At 40.1% G+C, this 12,293-nt stretch overlaps 1 protein-coding gene across 1 annotated transcript in view; it reads right to left on the bottom strand.

The window, feature by feature from the left end:
* LOC132403323 (ALK tyrosine kinase receptor-like) overlaps positions 1-12,293 on the bottom strand; it is an 891,331-nt gene that overhangs the window by 19,265 nt on the left and 859,773 nt on the right. The window contains exon 6 of the mRNA XM_059986774.1: positions 8,512-8,643. Within this exon, the coding sequence (XP_059842757.1) occupies positions 8,512-8,643 (132 nt within the window). The remainder of the gene's footprint in view (positions 1-8,511; positions 8,644-12,293) is intronic.

Here is a 12,293-nt window from a genome sequence, read left to right as displayed (position 1 = left end):
CTGATTGCGGACTTCAAAATGCATTAGTTGAGGGGACACGAGCCAGTCTTCAAAGTGTCGGAAGTGGAAAGAAAGAGCAATTTCAAATTTCTAGGAGTCAATATCTCTGAGGATTTATCTTCAACCCATATATTGAAGCAGCTACAAAGAAGGCATGACAGTGGCTATATTTCATGAAAGAAATATGGTATCTCACCAAAGATACTGTGGAGAGCATTCTAATTGGCTCCATTACCTTCAGGTAAGGGGGTGGGGGCTAATGCAGAGAATTGTAAACTTAGTCAGCTGAATCATGGACACTAGCCTTCTTGAAGATATCCTGGATACTGTGGAGTGATGCCTCAGAAAGGCAGCACCCACTATTAAGGACCCCATCACACAGGACATGCCTTATTCTCATTGCTTCCGTCAGGGAGGAAGTACAGGAGCCTGAAGGTACATGCTTAGTAATTGATGGCGGGGGGGGGCTTCTTCCCCCCACCCGCCATCAATTTCTGAATGGACATTGAACCCATAAACGCTACACCAAAAATTTTATTTTCACTACTTAATACATATTTTTTTAAAAATTAAATGAGAATAGGTTGAGCAAACTCAGCCTTTTCTCCTTGGAGCGACGAGGGTGAGAGGTGACCTGATAGAGGTGTATAAGATGGTGAGGGGCATTGATGTGTGGATAGTCAGAGGCATCCTCTCCCCCCCCCCCCCCCCAGGGCTGAAATGGCTAACACGAGAAGGCACAGTTTTAAGGTGCTTGGCAGTATTTACAGAGGAGATTTCAGGCTAAGTTTTTGTTTCTCCCCCAGTGTAAATGCAGAGAGTGGTGAGTGCGTGGAATGGGCTGCCAGTGACGGTGCTGGAGGCGGAAACGACAGGGTCTTTTAAGAGAATCCTGGATAGGTACATGGAGCTTAGAAAAATAGAGGGCTGGGAGTAACCTTGGGTAATTTGTAATGTAAGGATATGCTCAGCACAGCTTTGTGGGCCGAAGAGCCTGTATTGTGTTGTAGGTTTTCTATGTTTTTAAAAAATATACACACACACACGCATGTGTACCTACATGCCTGTGTGTACACACACAAATCACAGTCATTTTTGTCAATGTATTGCATTGTACCGCTGCTGTAAGGACAGGAAATTTCATGAGCGTGATATTAAACCAGATTCTGACATCAAGGTTAAAACCATCCTTTGACTGATACTCCATACAACATCCTGAATTTTCCATTGTTCACCACTCGTAACTGTGGCTGCAATGTACACAAAATGCACTACAGTTTCTCCCCTAGGCTACTCAAGTATTTCAAAAATATGCCACCACTCCCATCGAGGACAAAAGCTTCAGGTGCATGGGTGCTATCAGTCTCCCATCCAAGTTGCTCATCTTCCTGACTTGTAAACACATCGCCATTCCTTCATCATCTTTGGGTTAAATTCCTGGAACTCTCTCACAACAGCACAGTGGGCAGACCTTCACCGTAAGAACTTTATCTGGCTTCAGTACAACTGGGAATAAGCAATAAATGTTGGCCTTGCCAGTGATGCCCAGATCCCAAGAAATCAATATGTTAAAATTCAAAAATCACTGCAGCACTTCTTTAACTTTTACTACAGTCCCTTATGCTGACCCAAGTTATTTTTCAGTAACTGTTTACAGAAAAAAAAACTGCCTGCACCAAGTACGTATATTGCAAAACCAGTTGTGTAGCTACTAACACCTGAAAACAAGCTATGCATAGATTTTATGCAAGGTGACATTTTCCATTGACAGGATTAGCATAAGAATGCAAAATAAACTTTGAACTGTTTAGTGGGTTATTATGAATTCTGGGCAAAAAAAAATAATCCATACAGCTGCTAAATCTTCTTGTGTTACATAGAACACATCAATCCCATTAATGTGGCATAAGCAAGCTTCAAGGCATTACTACTTCTGCAGCAGACCATGTCCAAAGAAATCAGTAATGATGATAAATGTTATTATCCATTTTGAACAACTAGATCCATTTCAAAAAATAAATATATTTTTGTAACCTCCCCAAAAATAATTGTGTGCAATAACTCTTTGTCTTCAACTGTGAAAGTCTTGCAGGCTTTCATTAGACAATGTGAATTATAATCTTTGCATTTAATCATTTCAGGAATAATTTATTATTAGGTTACACATATAAGGCAGGTAATTACTTAAAAGGTAATGTGCATTCTATCTTAACTGTCAGGTAATCCTAAACATTATAAAGAGTAACACAGGCATGCATATATTTTCTAATCTTGTTTTGAGCTTTAAAACTGTTATTTGAAAGTATTTTGACCTCTCATTTCATGGTGAATCAGTGACATTCTTAGCAAAATGGTGGCGTTTTCCATTTTAAATTGGAAGTTTGTGTATTTCAGCTCATGGAGACACATTTTCTATTAGAAAAGGTGTTGCTCGTAACACATTATAAGCCAAGTATTTTGGAGAGTAAAGCAATTACTAACTCTGTCATTACCCATTTTAAAAAATCTGCTGATATCAGTCAAAGTCAAATCTTAAGCGGTTTTAATCAGCTGTTCACATCTCTTAATCCCCAGTATTACAAAGATTGATTTAAAAAGCTTGAGCTAGAAATGCATTCACACAACTCCTAGAAAATAATGCTGCTGTGCTTTTGAAAATGGGATTAACCTAGAGTTTAGCAATTTTCTGAACACTCCTAAGTGTCAGCTCTAGTCATGAAATCTGTGCTCCTCTTTTAGCCCCATCTGTGATTTCACTGACTATCTTTCCTCCAGTATAAAAGTCTCCCAAATTATATCAACAATAGAATAGCATGGAAAACACAGCTGCATTGAAATTTTCAACCTCATTGGTCTAAAAACTGAGAATAGTTATTCCCAGACTAACTAGCTTTCACTAATTCCCTTTCTTCAGAACTGTCCTATATAAACCATCAATATTTTAAGCTCGCTGAGTTCTCGAACCTCAAGTACAGCCTCACACATACTTTGGCTACTTTTTCCATGGAGGTCAAAGTCATAGCCACTCTGAGCTTCCTTATATGAGGATCAGTTCAGAATGCTACTGCTGATCTTAGCTACAACTCAAGAGTTTGCTGCTCACTGTTGCATTGGAGAGGTGAGTCGTACTCCATATTCATGCCTTTTCCTTTCTCTTCAGAATTCAGGGGCAGGCAGAGCCTCAAGAATACTGACTGTACTCATGACATTATACAAACCTTCTTGGCAACTTCTTAGGGGTGTATGGCTATAGCACTGGAGAGTCTTTACGGACCCCAAATGCAAAGAGCAGGCCTTCTGTGGCCAGTGATTTTCACCAGTCTTTCCCGTTCCCTCTGTTTCTAAAGGAGCACTTTCCCACCTGCTTCCCATCATTATCCTGATTTAAGAATATAGGTTTCATTATTGTTAAGTCAAAGTTCTGGAAACTGCAAAAACGTGATTCCCAATATACTACAACAGTTCAACAAGACAGCTTATTTTTGTTATTCCAACACCAATCAGAAATGGGTGACAAAAACTGGCCCAACCAACAACGACCACAACCAAAATGTGAATAAAAGGCACCTCTCAGCTTACACCCCTTCTCCACCCATGACATTTTTAGATGTAGCTTTCTAGGAAACATGGTAGACAAATTTGCCTCCGTTAGGTCTCATTAAATGATTATAAAACATAGATGAAGGAATTAGGGGCAGGTCATCTGGTTCTCTGAACTGTTCCAACATTCATTATGATTATGGGTGATCTATCTCAGCACCATTTTCTGGGATTATCCCTGTAGACTTCAATTCCCATTAATATCCAGAAATATAATGATCCGTGTTTTGAAATGAAACAACAACCGAGTCACACAGCCCTCCAAATGAAGAAATAGTTCCTCAGCTTATTCCCAATCCTACCCTGAAACTATGCCCCTTGAGCATGGACTCCTTGGCTTGGGAAAAGGTCTCCCTCGCATCTTCCCTGTCTAGCTCATTAAGTATTTTGTACGTTTTGATGGTACATCTCTCTTACTCTTCTTTTCTCCAGAGAGTTCAGTCCCTATCTATTTAACTCAATAGCGAGTACAGTTTTATAAGTTAGTTTAATCAGCTTAAATTGGTTTTATTTGTCTGATACATGTTGGGCCTAATGTGGAACTGTTGCCATTTCTCTGCACAATTAACAGCAAATTCAAGGTTGTATCTGACTTGCTGAAAGCTGTTTGTGAAGTGGGGATTGAGAGTGCAGAGTTGTGATAATTCCTCCCAGCTTTTGCAGATAAATCCACTCAGTCAACACCTGTGCCAAGTTGGATGTGGCCAGGAGTCCAGTGGAAAGGAGCAGCTGCAACAGATCAAAAAATAAATATTAATTTTTGATGCCTCCATCAGCCAGGTAAGCACGTGTGTTATAGAAACTGCAGATGCTGGAATTTGGGGTAACAGACAATGTACTAGAGGAAACCAGTGGGTAGATCAGCATCTTGTGGGGGCATGGGGGGGGGGGGGTGAAGGATTTGTTGATGTTTCGGATTGAAACCTGCACGAGGGCACAAGAGGTTTACCAGGATGCTAACTGAATGGTACAGAGAAAGGTTAGACAAAGTCAGGCTGTTTTCTCTGGTGTGGCTGAGGGAGAGGAGAAATCTGAAGATTTGATTTAAGTTTATAAGAACGCAAGAGGCACAGACAGTCAGTATCTTTTTTCTCCCAAGATCAAAATGTCTAGACTGGAAGGCATGCACCCTGGGTAAGAGGGGACAAGTTCAAACAAGTGTGTTTCTGTTTACGGAGAGTGGTGAGTGCCTGGAGTGTGTTGCCAGAGGTGATGGTGGGGTTATGAGGTTCTTAGAAAGGCATGTGAGCCTGGAGGGATGTGGGCACTGTGTAGGCCAAAATGACTAGTTTTGTCAGGCAGTTAATTATAGGTTTAATTAGCTTGGCACAACAGCATAGGTTGAGGGGCTGTTTCTCTAATGTTCTATGTTGTGTAAAGATTTGTGGAGACAGAAGATAGCCATTTTGTGGGGGGGGGGGTGGGTGCAGGATGGAGCGGTGGCACGAGGACCATTAGGTAAATGGTAGGCCAGGGATGATGGGAAGGTGAAGCCAGATTGGAGAGGAAGAAGAGCTGGGAGATGGCGAATGTTGAGGGTGTAGCGGACAGGTGCATGACAAGCAGAGGCAGGGGAAAAAAAATGGCTTACACATGGTTTAGGTGCTTGTCAAGGCTTTTCAGGCCATTTCGTAGGAGAGTCTGCTACTCCTATCCGGGTGACAAGAAATACAAATGGAAGCAGCTTTGGGCTGAGGGTCTGTTTGGAAATACTTAGCAAATTCTCACTGCGATAACTGGCCAAGTGAAATCTGTTCTTGTGGACTAGAGGCAACAGCCAACAGTCAACTAACTGCAGATTCAAGGCCATTATTTGTATGCTGTGTGATATTCAATATAAAAGATTTATTTCTATAAATGGTCATTTTAATAAGAGATGATAATTGAATGGCAACAATGTACAGTCATAAAAATGAAGAAAAGAAATTAAGCTAACGTCCATTTAAAAATTATGATTTTTGTTTGGAATTATTTCACGGATAATGTTATTATGAATTTCCTTTCTGGAGCCTCGACTAGAAATTGATTTCTGCTGGATTGTTTCTATGCAGTGTCTGTACTGGCTAAATAAGATTATTGGAAATGCAGCATTACAGAAACTGAACAGAGCGATTAATTATATTTTGTTCAATTGATTTAACAGAAGACAACAAAAATATTCTTCAGTTTACTTTTGGAGACTGACTTAGCTTTTAATAGTTTACTCAGTCTCTGCTGCTCTCATGTTAAGGATCAACCTTGGTAAATATCTTATATTATCATGTGAACAGCTGCATTATAAATAAGCAAGTTAGACAAGAATGTTAATTCGGGATACGTTCTAATGAGGCCCTGTGAGGATGGGGTAGCTGTAGTGGAAAACTGCTGGGTTCAATTATATAGGTGACAACTATCAGATTATGCACACAAGCTTCACCTGTGCAATACATCTGCTCAAAACATGGGCATTTGATTCCATTACTGAGATTTTTAGCCCAAAAAAAATAGACAAGCACTCTGAAAAGCTTACTCTTGTTCAGAGTTTGAAGTAATTCTCTGCTTCCAGATTTTATTAAGAAATAAAAGCCTCCAGCATATTCTCTTCATTTTTCTTTTAGGTCTGAAGTGCATATCTCCTACTTATGGATCTGGATTCCTATGTAACGCACACAAGATGCTGGAGGAACTCAGCAGGCCAGGCAGCATCTGCCAAAAAGAATAAACTGTCGACATTTTGGGCAGAGACCCTACTTCAGTCTTGAAGGACATATTGGAACTCAGGGCCTTTGTGTATTAAGGGAAGCAGAGGAACTGGGTGTCGCAATATGTTAAAAGAGCTTGGGAAATGTAGCTCCATCTTGTTAATGAGAGCGTGGGACATGGTGTGATTTTAAGAGCCAGGATGTAGTGTAATAAATGGATTAAGGAAGGTAGAAGTTAAAGGGAGCATGGCAGTAGAGGCACCAGCTTGTTAAGGTGACTACAGAGAAACAGAGTCCTGGTAGTTTAAAGGAAATGAAGAAACCAGGATCTCGTGTGTTAAAGGGAGAGCAGGAAGCTGGGCTGTGGGCAGTTGAAAGGAAGCACAGGGAAAGCAGGCAGTGAGCCAAGAAAGTTATCAGGATTTTTCTGTGTTAAATTACTGCAGGCACCCAATTATCTTTAGAGGGTTTACTGAGCCAGGTGTCATGAAGACTCAACCAATTTGGATGGATTTAGTTCAAGTCCCTGGAGCTCTAACATGCTTCTGTTATAATATTTCAGGAGGCTAAAAGTTACAAGCCTGAATAAAGTTTCTACACATATTCTTTCACAGCTGAGCAACTCAGCAATTCTTACACCTGGTCATTCCATAATGGGGAGGGATGAAAATGGTTCCTCACAAGAATAGATTAACCTGGCTCAACTTGGACAAATAGCCAGGGGAACGTTGGTCACCCATCTCCCAAGTGAAGATAAGACAGGCAGGCTTAAAGAGAAAAAGGAAGAAAACTCTGAATTGAAAGGACCAGAGATCTTTTTTTGGCAGACTGGACAAAGAAGAGTTTATTTAGTGCACGCACACACGCACACGGACTGCCCTGTTATCAAAAACTATTGGAGGGAGATACACAATGCCCTACAAGGCATCTTTAAATGTGAAATAGCCTTAGAGAATAAGACCATATATTTTGGATATATACCTCAAGAATGGTTGAAAAGAGATAAATATTTAATGAATATACTGTTGGTGGCTGGTAAAAAGACTCTTATTAGGAAATAGTTATCACAGGAGAGCCCAACTTTAAATACATGGATGGAAATTACAATGGACATTTTTAAAATGAAGATAACAGCATCTGTTAATCATAAGCTGGAACAATTTGATCCATACTGGGAAAAATGGTTTAACTACATAATGCCTCATAGGCCTGATTTTATTCTCACAAATCAATGAATCTGGTGTAAAAAAAAGATCACTCCCTACTTGTACATAGTTCTTTCCTTTTGCTTGTTCTTTCTTTCCACCCTTTTCTATAAGTGTATACCCCAGATAAATACTTGGTGGAGATTTGTGATATATATGATTATATGATATATATGTACAATGTCTGAAATACATCTTATGGAAATGTTTGTTTGATGATGAACTTCAATAAAAAAAAATAAAATACAAAAAAAGAAAACAGACCCTGCAAGTATCTGCTGCTCATGGCAAGATGGATTTTGTGCCATTTTAGAAGGGGAGAGGATATGATATCATATGATATGCGATATAATATTCTGTTGCTAAATTAGCTATACATATGTTTGTGTGATTTCTTAACCATCTTAAAGTATTACTGCTAGAAATAAACATTGTCATTGGTCTATAAAGATTTCAGATTTAATATGGCTTGCCTTCTGCACTGGTATACAGTTAAAACCTGACCAACCCAAAAACATGGCCAACCCAACTGGAACACGTATGATTTTCATAATTGAATCAAACTTACAGTAAACGCAATACTAAACTAGCAATTTTCTGTATGCGAGGAAGGAACATCAAGGACAGAAGACACCTGTAATAGTAGCATGCAAATCACCCCAACCTGAATAAAGAACTGAAATGGATTTATACACTGAACAATCATAGCTTGATCTAGCTTAAACGTGGGTTTTGTAATGTGTATCTGACCCAGTATGGTCATGTCCTTTCAGCGTTAGGCAACCAGAAGTTATTCTACCTCTCTCCAGTTATTTTTTACAATGTTGTTTTGACACATGATGGACTTCCTCCAGATTTACAACAGGTACAGAATATGGGTGCAAAGACTGGTCAGCTTTAAGCAACCCGATTTTGGTGACCAAAATCTGAATCTAACAAGATGGCAAGTGTGTCATGGCTAAGCAGCCTACAAGCAATTAGCGGTGGCATTAACATGAATGTGAAATAAAGACACAGGAACTCACTGCACACTGCTCCTTCGTCTTCAGCTTTGCTGCAGTCCATGCTGAAATCACAGAGCTGCCTTAGTTTAATAGCTGCCCCATTCCAACAGCTGAACGTTCCCTCGAGTGTTGTCCTAGAACCTGTCAGAGGACCTGAAATACAACCACAAATGAAATTGTACATAAAATGTATTGTAGCTTGCACCACAACACAAGTGATTGATAGACTTTTATTGTACAGCTTCTGTGGAGCGAGATGATTATAGCAGGGGTGTCTTTGAGAGGACACAGAATGACAGATTCCTGTAATGCAACTATTCCTATTTGCATTTCTGAGAAATTTTAAGAAGTTAAAACAAATTGCATTCACAATCTGAGTGAATTACTTTGGTTAACCGTATTAAAAAGCTTCTAAATAAGATAAGAGCAACTGCACTATTGATTAAAAACTACACATGTAGTGAAAATGGTTTATGACAAACATTCCTTCATTGCAACCAGCTCAAACTCAAAGAGGTTCCCAAGGCACCACATGGAGAAAAGGTAAAATACAAGAATGAATGACAGATGAATTTTAAAGACTGAAACTCTAGAGAAGGAAATCAAAGCAAATGAGAAAAGAGGATGGACATGAAAAAAAGGACAAAAGGTGTGCAAAACCATAGAACATTACAGCACAGAAACAGGCCTTTTGGCCCTTCTTGGCTGTGCCAAACCATTTTTCTGCCTAATCCCACTGACCTGCACCTGGACCATTTCCCTCCATACACCTCTCATCCATGTACCTGTCCAAGTTTTTCGAAAATGTTAAGTGAGCCCGCATTTACCACTTCATCTGGCAGCCCATTCCGCACTCCCACCACTCTCTGTGAAGAGGCCCCCCTACTAATGTTCCCTTTAAACATTCCCCCCTCCACCCTTAACCCATGTCCTCTGGTTTTTCTCCCCTAACCTCAGTGGAAAAAGCCTGCTTGCATTAACTCTATCTATACCCATCATAATTTTTTTTTACACCTCTATCAAATAACCCCTCATTCTTCTAAGCTCCAGGAAATAAAGTCCTAACCTATTCAACCTTTCTTTGTAACTCAGTTTCTCAAGTCCCAGCAACATCCCTGTAAACCTTCTCTGCACTCTTTCAACCTTATTAATATCCTTCCTGTAATTCGGTGACCAAAACTGCTCACAATACTCCAAATTCCAAATTTTATACTCAATACTTTGATTTATAAAGGCCAATGTACCAAAAGCTGTCTTTACTACCCTATCTACCTGTGATGCTACTTTTAGGGTATTATGCATCTGTATCCCCCCCCCCCCAACAAAAAAGGGGGTTTACTTTGCAATCTGCACATTTCAGGCAACATCAACACTATTAGCCACATTCCTGTGCTGTCTTCTTGAACTGCTGCAGTCCTGGTGAATGTGCTCCTGTGGTACTGTTAAGTAGGGTGGCCCAGAATACAGGGACAGAGTTTACTCAGGTAAGTGGAGGTGGTGTGGGGAGGAAAGTATGAGATTTAAAAATAAAGACAAAAAAATTCAATTTACAGGACTCAATAATTATTGTATTAAAGCACTTTAGGCCAAAACTAAAGTATTCCAGATTACTGAAACCTGAAATGAAGCAGAAAGTATTGGAAATAATCAGCAAGTCAGGGAGCTTCAGTATAGAGTGCAGAGGGGGCAGTAGGTAACCTTTCGTCAGAAGTGGGAGAGTTACTAATGAACTAGTTTTAGGATACGGAGGAAGGAAGATGACGAGTGGCAGAGGAAGAACACAGTGAAAAGTCAGAATCAGGGTAGAGGGTAGGACAGATTATATAATAAACAGGGTGCTAGAACAAGTTTGAGAGAAAGTCATACAGCAATATGGCAGGAATACTGGCCCTTCAGCCAAGCCAGACTGTGCCAACCAGGTTGTCCACTCTCCTAGTTCCAATTTCCTGTGCTTGGCCCATATCCCTCCTACCACCCTTCCCCTCACACTACGTACGCATCCAAGTGCTTCTTAAACTATACTAATTTACCTCCTTCAGCCACTGATTTTAGCAGTTTGTTCCATATACGCATCAACCTCTGCGTAAAAAGAAAGCCTCTCAAAACCCTTTAAAAACATTCCCCCTCTCAACCTAATCCTATAACCCTCCGTTTTGGACTTCCTTGCCTTGGAGAAAAGACTGTTACCATCCTCCTTATCTGTACCTACAAGGATTCTACATAAGGGGAGGCATAGATAAGGAACTGCAAGGGTAAAAAGACCCTGATGGGAGTTACATACACAAAATGCTGGAGGAATTCAGCAAGATAGGCAGCATCTATAGAAATGAACAAATAGTCGATACTTTGGGCCAAAACACTTCTTCAGGATTGGAAAGGAAGGGAGAAGAAGGAGAATAGCCAGAAGGTGATGGGTGAAGCCAGGTAGGTGGAATGGCAGAGGGCTGGTGAGAAAGAAATGTGACAGGAAGAGGACAGTGGACCATTGGAGAGAGGAGCTGTGAACAGGTAGGAGGCCGGAGTGGAGGCGAGGGAATTTATGTGTAAGAGAGTGAGATAAGACATCGGAGCAGAATTAGGCCATCTCTCCCATCGAATCTGCTCCAGCATTCAATCATGGCTGACCCTTTTTTTGATTCTCTGAGTGATACATAAAAAACAGGGAGATAGCAAGGGAAAGGCATTGAGAATGATAATAAAAATGGTGGAGCGGACTCAATGAGCTGAATGCCCTAGTTCTGCTCCTATGCATTATGGTCTATCGTAACTTCATGGCACTTGAGCTGAATCCCTGTCTAATGAAAGGCAAAACACCACAGGCCTTTACAGTGTCTGGTTTGTTGTACTTGGCTGATGTCAAGCAGAAAATGCTTGAAGAACTGCAGGTCAACATTAACAGTTTCTAGTTGAGCTACTGAGCATAGTAAAGACATTCCAGCACAAATTAGATTTTAGAACCATCTTCTGGTTGGCACAAGAGACTGCAGATGCCAGCATCAGGAACAAAAAAAAGTGTTGCTGGAGGAACTAATGAATTAGGCCTGGAGAAAAGACTCATCATCCTCCTTATCTATGGGAAATGGACAGTTGATTTTGTGGGTTGAGACCCTTCATCTGCAGTATTGGGTCATAACTCCTGAAGAAAAAAATATATATCTCTTTGCCCTTTTTTGGCGTATGCTACAGCACATTCAAGTGATGCAAATTTTTGCAGTCAAAGCCGAGTTTATGGCCAAATGTACAAAAACATTTATGCATGGGTGTAATGAATGACTCACTTGCAGCAGTATCACAGGCACCGAGTGTTAGAGGCGCAATATTCACAAGATCATAAATGAAACATGCTGTCTATAATTAAGGAATTAATGATTTTCCCTCTCAGTAATAACAGTATATGTATAATACTGAATGCAATTCTCAAACTGGTCTCAAAATAGATTACTGAGCTCACAAATAAAAAGTAACATTTGTAATTAATTTTGTGTGTTAGTGGTTAAAATAGCACCTATTTTAATATAGATTTTTAAATGCTACCATTTGTGCAAAAGCAGCAATATATAGAGATTGTTAGGTGCACAGAACAGCTGTGTATTCATGCATGGAAAATTGAGGGCATTCTGGATGACTTCAACTGCAAAGCCTCCAACTGTTATAAATGTTGATTTCAATTAGTAAACATGACACATTGACAGGACTGGGGAAGTGCTGACTGTTACAGGGAAATATTTATAGTTGGCATCCACGAAGTATTAGTGAAATATGCTGTAGTGTTGTTGAAATCAGTTGGAGAACTGGTAAAACAG

This window comes from Hypanus sabinus, chromosome 12 (genome assembly GCF_030144855.1).
Source record: "Hypanus sabinus isolate sHypSab1 chromosome 12, sHypSab1.hap1, whole genome shotgun sequence".
NCBI lineage: Eukaryota > Metazoa > Chordata > Chondrichthyes > Myliobatiformes > Dasyatidae > Hypanus > Hypanus sabinus.
Note: the sequence above shows the minus strand (reverse complement) of the source record. Positions and strands in the feature narration are given on the sequence as shown.